Source organism: Octodon degus, unplaced genomic scaffold (assembly GCF_000260255.1).
Source record: "Octodon degus isolate 3935 unplaced genomic scaffold, OctDeg1.0 scaffold00105, whole genome shotgun sequence".
NCBI lineage: Eukaryota > Metazoa > Chordata > Mammalia > Rodentia > Octodontidae > Octodon > Octodon degus.
In genome coordinates, this window is record NW_004524681.1 from 5,651,380 (window position 1) to 5,658,031 (window position 6,652).

The 6,652-nt window shown below is 45.2% G+C and overlaps 1 protein-coding gene across 2 annotated transcripts in view; it reads left to right on the forward strand.

Moving 5' to 3' along the window:
- Positions 1-6,652, forward strand: part of Secisbp2l (SECIS binding protein 2 like) — a 43,517-nt gene that overhangs the window by 6,370 nt on the left and 30,495 nt on the right. For both annotated transcript variants that reach the window (XM_023724035.1, XM_023724036.1), the window contains exons 4-7: positions 229-364; positions 4,936-5,165; positions 5,817-5,841; positions 6,153-6,268. In XM_023724035.1, the coding sequence (XP_023579803.1) occupies positions 229-364; positions 4,936-5,165; positions 5,817-5,841; positions 6,153-6,268 (507 nt within the window). The remainder of the gene's footprint in view (positions 1-228; positions 365-4,935; positions 5,166-5,816; positions 5,842-6,152; positions 6,269-6,652) is intronic.

The following is a 6,652-nucleotide window of genomic DNA, read 5'->3' on the forward strand; positions in this document are numbered from 1 at the left end:
AGCAGCAACTGGCATGTCATGACAAGCAGCCCATATTCAGAAGACCAGAATGACAGGCACTCCAAGCATGAAACTACTATTACAGATTACCATCTGCAGTGCAGTTGCTTAGTTCACAGGTGTCAGTATATGTAGTTAGTCAGGGTGAGAATCTTTCTAATTAACTGCTAGATTCAAATATCTTCTGAAGATTCTCAAGAATGTTTCTTTTTTTTAAACTTACTTCAGCAACAGCTTTTACAGCAGCATATAAAAAGCAAAAGGCCACTGGTGAGAAATGTCGCTACTCAGAAGGAGACTAATGCAGCCGGCCCCGACCATCGGGCCAAAATCGTGCTTCTGGTAGACGCATCACAGCAGACTGGTAAGGCGGGGCTTCTTCTGGGATCACCATGTGCGTCGAATTCCTTGTGTGTGGTGACTGGATGCGTGTGCTTGCAGGCTTCCCCACCCCGCACTTTGTATGCCTGCCACTTGGCGAAATTCCGTGGGCAGCCTGGAGCAGTCCACGTCCTCAACGTCCTTCCAGCTTGCTTGCTAGTATCTGTGCCCTGCGGAGCGGGGCTTGGGTTTTGCTTTCCCTTCCTAGTAGTGAAGCAGTTCAGAAATCAGAGAGTTGTGCAGATACTGTGTAACTTTGAGGCGCTCCCTTTGGTAAAAATAAAAATTGCACATTTTTTATAACTGGATTAAAGCCCTCTAAAGGGTTAACACCCAGTAACATCTTTATAGAAAGAATTTAGAAAGTTTCCTGTGCCACATTTAAGCAGAGATTTGAAACAAAACTGATAACAGTGTATCACATCAAAAATTAACATTTTAGGGGCTAGGGAGATGGCTTAGTGGAATAAGTGCTTCCCTGGCAAGTGCAAGGGCCTCAGTTCAATCAGGCCCCTGGTTCTGCCAAAAAAAAAAAATTAACATTTTAAAGCAGTCATAATTTTTGAAAACATTTTAAGACTTATATAAGCATCCAATTTACAAAGTTTTAGTCTAACACTTGTTAAGAATTAATATCCTTATAATTTCTTAGATGTCTGAGTTTCGTGTAGTCCCAGTTGGTGTCTCTAGTCTCGGTTTGTCGTCTGTAGAGTAGATGGCCATCTCCACCCCTCCGTGGTCCCTAGCACTAGGAAAAGATCCTCGTTAACAGTCAGAGGTCAAGCACTAGGTCTGTTCAAAATATGGCTGCTGTTTGCCTCCGCAGCCTCAGCTGTGGTGAGGTCTGGTTGAGATGGTAAGACAGCTCTCAGTCCTTTCCGCTGGGCCATGCCTTCTCTGTCTGCCGTGTCTTTGTAGATGCTCTTGGAGCCACTCGGATCCCCTGGGGAATCAGGTGGACACCTGTCTTGTGGATGGAGCAGTTGCTGTGTGGTTTGCGTGGCATAAAGCGGTGGCTGTAACTCTGGTGAAGGTGTGGCAAGGCTGAGGAGAGGGATCACTAGGTGCTGGGTTGGGAACGTGGCCCGGTGTTGAGTGCTTGCCTGGGTTCAGTCCCTGGTCTGCAAGGTGTAGGAGAAAGGAATCACTAGGTAACGTGGTCCTAAGGTTCTCTGTTGGTTATTTTTAGTCCCCTGGTGACCCAGTTCTGCATCCTTTGAACCCTGGGAAGATTTTGTTTTAAAAAGTTACCTTCATTGCTTTAGTTGGACAATCTTCTGAAGCATAACAACTGGAAAGTGAAGGATGAGGGCGTGATTTGAGCAGAAGACTGTATGGGCTGCCGGCACGCTTGTCCTCTGTCAGCACTTTTTTTTTTTTTTTTTAAACTTTTTATTTTGGTACCAGGAATTGAACTTAGGACCTCACACTTGCCAGGCAGGCACTGTGCTGCTGAGCTATATGCCCAGCTAATGCTTTAAGTTTATTGTTCTTTTTATTTTATTTTATTTTATTTTTGCAGAACCGGGGATTGAACTCAGGCCCTTGCGCTTGCCAGGGAAGCGCTTATTCTGCTGAGCTATTTCCCCAGCCCCCTGTCAGCACTTTTATTCTTTAGTTTGTTTTTGGTTTCTGAGGAGTTATTGAACTTAATAAGAGAATTAAATATTGTAGTTTGAAGAGAATTATCTATTTGTAACAAATCTTTACTTCTGAACATAACCTTATATTGAAAGTTTAATCAATGGCTATGTATGAGGCAATATAGAAAAGTTCAAAGGCTGGCCAGTAGCTCAGTGGACTAAAGTGCCTGCTTAGGCAGATTGCAGAGACCAGGGTTTGATGCCTGGTGTGCTGTGCCAGCGCTGCCCGCGGGGCACACTGACATGGCAATTGAGACAGGGTATGGTGCTGCACGCCTGTAAGCCCAGTGCTTGGGAGGCTGAAAACAGGAGATCACTACGAGTCTGATCTACGTAGTGAGACCCTGTGGACCCTGTGCTAAATACACACACACGCGCACACGTGCGCATGCACACGCACAAGCTTGTTGCATTTCACTATGCCAACAGAACAAAATGTAAGAAATGATACCATTTATAAAGCAAGTAAGGTTTCTGTGAGTAAATCCCAGGGACACGTAAGGTGTTTATGCAGAAAACTTAAGATTTTATGATTGGACCTTAAGAAAAAACTAAATACCATATCTCTGCGGGTTGGCTTGATATGACGGAGGCCAGGCAGGTTTGATAGAAATCCCCACAGAAATTTTTTGGGACCTTGACAGAGTAATTCTAAAACAAAGGAGTGAGTCTGAGACCAGGAAATCCTCAGAAAGAGCTCCTCCCTACAATTTCAAAGCCATGCTAAATCTTTTGGGGTTGTATTATTGGTATAGATGCAACAGAAACTGCTGTCCTGTATATGTAGAAGACACACATGGAGAATGACGGAGATAGCATGTTGATTCTTAGCTTACACCACCTCAAATCCATTCTAAATGGGCCAAGGACTTACTTGATTTATTTATTGATTTTGTACCAGGGATTGAACTCAGAACCTTGCTCTTCCCTGGTAGGCACTTATTCTGCTGAGGTATCTCCCCAGCCCCTAAGGACTTATTTGAGAAAATCGATGATGAAAGAAACAGTCAGATGTCTGTCTGATTGTAGGGATAGCTTATTTTTAAAACTAAGAATGTTAATTCTTACTAAAAGTGAGTAACAGCCTGACATGGTGGTGTAGGCCTGTCATCTCAGCACTCAGGAGGCTGAGGCAGGAACATCACTTTGCATTCAAGGCCAGCCTGGGCTACATAGTGAAACCCTGTCTAAAAAAAGTGAACAAGACAGTTTGCACAAATAGCCTACCATGTAATATTGACAAAGTTGTTGACATGTTAGAAAACTTGCACAAGGACTTGTATGAGATGAAGAATTAATAAGAATCATTAGGAAAATGATCTTATACTACGCATGGGGCCTACAGAACAGTGTGCCAGGGACTGAAGCAGCCTCGCAGTGCTGTAGGCAGCTTTCCCTGTGAACATGTCCCAGTGGAAGCTTCCCTTAGAGAGAGATGGGGCTGTTTGATTTAAAGTGTATGTTAATCCCAGCTACTACGGAAGCTGAGGCAGGAGAATCATGAGTTCACGGCCACTCAGTGAGACCCCTTTCTAAATGAAAAGGGATGGGGGGCCAGCGATATGGCTCAGTGGGATAAGAGCTACCCTGGCAAGCACAAGGGTCTGAGTTCAATCGTCGGTTCCGCAAAAAAAAAAAAAAAAAAAAGAAAAGAAAAAGAAAAGGATGGGATGTAGCTCAGTGGTAGAGCGCTTGCCTAGCATGTGCCACCTCTGGGGTTCAATCCCTGCTACTGGTGGGAAGAAAGCATGTTTTTACGTCCTGAACCCTCTTAGTGTCCTTCAGCAGGTGACATGTTGTAGAGATGCAGGATACCCACTCAGAGTATTGTAACCATAAAGAAATCATAACATGGAACATATTACAGATGGATTGTTGCTTTTTTTTTTTTTTTTTTTTTTTTGTGGTACCAGGGATTGAACTCAGGACCTTGTGCTTGACAGGCAAGTGCTCATTCTACTGAGCTATCTCCCCAGTCCAGATTTTGCTTTTTGATGTCAGGTCTTACTGTGTAGAGCAGACTAGCCTTGAGCTCTTCAGTAGCTCTGGCTGGGCTGGACTTGATGTCAGTCTTCCTGCCTCAGCCTCCTGAGTGCTGGGATTGCAGGCACCACCATGCCCAGCTATAATTATAATTTATGAAATAGAAGAATAGTAAACAACTCAGTAGAAAAATGGGCAGGAGTCAAATAATCCAAAAGTAAAATTAACAAAAATGTTACAAAAAGAAGTTGTTATTGGCTAAAAGCATTACAACATAGGCCTGAATGCTTAACTTCATTTTTAAATGGGAAACGGAAATGAAAACCCATGTGGGCCGCCTGTCCCCTAATGCCGAGGGCTGGAGCTGGAGCCTTCGTGTGAGCCGCAGCCCCAGCCCTTTTTCTTTTTCATTTTGAGACGGTCTCACAAAGTCACTCAGTTGCTCAGGTTGGATGAGCCACCTTTTAAAATTTTACACATGGTCAGTAATTATGGTCTAGGGTCCCCCCCCCGTGTGTGTGTGTGTGTGTGTGTGTGTGTGTGTGTGTGCCTCTTTCGCTCCTTCTCTGTCTCTTGTCTTTCTCTGTGTACCTTTGTGTGTCTCAGTCTCTGTGTCTTCTGTGACTCTGTCCCTTTCTCTCTGTCTCTGTCTCTGTATGTGAGGTACTAAGAATTGAGCCCAGGTACTTTGCACTGAGCGCCATTTGCAAATGTTTTTCGTTTTGTTTTGTTTTGAGACAGGGTCTGTCTAAGTTACCTAGGCAGCTCTCAGCACCGTGATCCTCCTGCCTAGCCTCACAGAGTGCTGGCATTGCAGGTGTACGTCCCGTAGCAGCTGTGTGATTTTCGTTTTCTTGCGACCTTCATTTCACTAGAAGTTACCAGTTTGGTCCTCCCTGAGAGTCACCGTGCTTCTCTTGCCTTGTAGATTTCCCGACAGACATCGCTAGCAAGTCCCTCTCTGAGAGCACTGCCCCCGTGCCGTGGAAGTCCAAGGGCAGAAGGAGGAGAGCATCCCACCCCGCCGCGGAGTCCTCCAGTGAGCAGGGCGCCAGCGAGGCTGACATCGACAGCGACAGCGGTTACTGCAGCCCTAAGCACAACAACAGCCAGCCTGCGGCGGGGGCCCTGAGAAACGCGGACCCCGGGACTGCAACTGTGGGTGTCTGCTTTGGTTTTTGTCAGCCCTGGCCTCAGGGTTTTCTGCTAATGCTGAAGCAGCTACTTTTGTTAAGGCGCCCTAGTGCAGGAAGGCGGCAGAGATTTTACATGTCTTCTCTGTGTCAGTTACTTTTCTTGCTGCCGGCACAAAATACCCAACACCCGGAGTTAAGGGATGGAAGGGTTAGTGTAGCTCACAGCTTGCAGAGGCTTCAGTGTGTAGTTGACTCTGAGACAGGGTGGCGTGGCACAGGGGCACAGTGATGGCGGGCGGAAGGCCGGGAAGCAGCCTCTTTGTGTCTTCGTGTTCTGTCCAGGCTTCCTGCCCGAGGCCGGGCAGCGCCCACACCGTGGAGGGCCTGCCCATCACCCACACCCAGAGCTGCGCCACGCCAGTCCGTGGACTCGGAGTCACTACTCGTTATCCTGGTCTCTGCCTCATACTGATCCAGCAGCCTCTGAGCCGTGTGGCTTTGTAAAGACGCCTAGATACAAGCCATGGCGCTCAGTCATGAAAGCGTTGGTGGGGCAGTTAGTCTCAGATTATCCCGAGCGTGCTTCACCCTGGGCTAGCTATGAATGGTGTCACAGGGGGCATTGTGTTGCCTCGCTGTAAGTAGACGGTAATTGTGTTGTTTCTCTTTCCAGCATGTGGAATCATCTCTGTGTACAGGTAATTATTTTCTGTTTTCTTTGTGTATGTCATAGTTTTGAAGTATGAGTCTCGCTAGTGCTAATTAAAACAAAGGACAAGTCTCCCACGTCATTACTGTATTTAAAGTACCGTTTTGCTAGGCTGATGGGTGAATGCCAGCTCAGGGTTCCTAGAAAGCTCCGTGTGTGTCCTAGGAGCTACCACACCACTTAAAGCTGGCACAAAACAGTCTTGGCACTTCATTTGAGTAAATAAAGTTACAGGGCAGTGTGGATTTTAGCTTCTATAAGCAAAATGTATCTTTATATTTCTCTACATATTTGTTACAGGTGGTGTAAATTGGACCAATGTAACTTGCCAGGCAATTCAGAAAAAACCTTGGATGGAAAAAAATCAGACGTTTTCTAGAGGTGGAAGGCAAACTGAACAAAAAAATAATTTACAGGCAAGTTGAGTTAGGTTGGGGAAACTGGGCTGGGCATGGGATGAGTTCTTTTACACTTGTTACAGTGATGATGTCATCATGAAGGACGGCATCGGCATCCTTAAGTTTTGGAGATACGTAGTATTTAAAAGTGAACTGTGGTGATGTTTGTACTTTAGAATCCCTTAGGAGTACCCCAATAAAATGTACTTAAATAATGAAACAAAATGGTAAAATGTTGAATGTATCTAAGTCTGTTAGTACCTGTTGTATCATTTTTCTACTTTTCTGTGTAGTTGACTATTTCATGGTTTTAAAAAGAGAAACCTACTGTTGCCATCTACTGTATCTTTCTTACCAATTCAAAATTTTTAAAAGCATTGTTTTGTTGTTTGATTTTCTTTT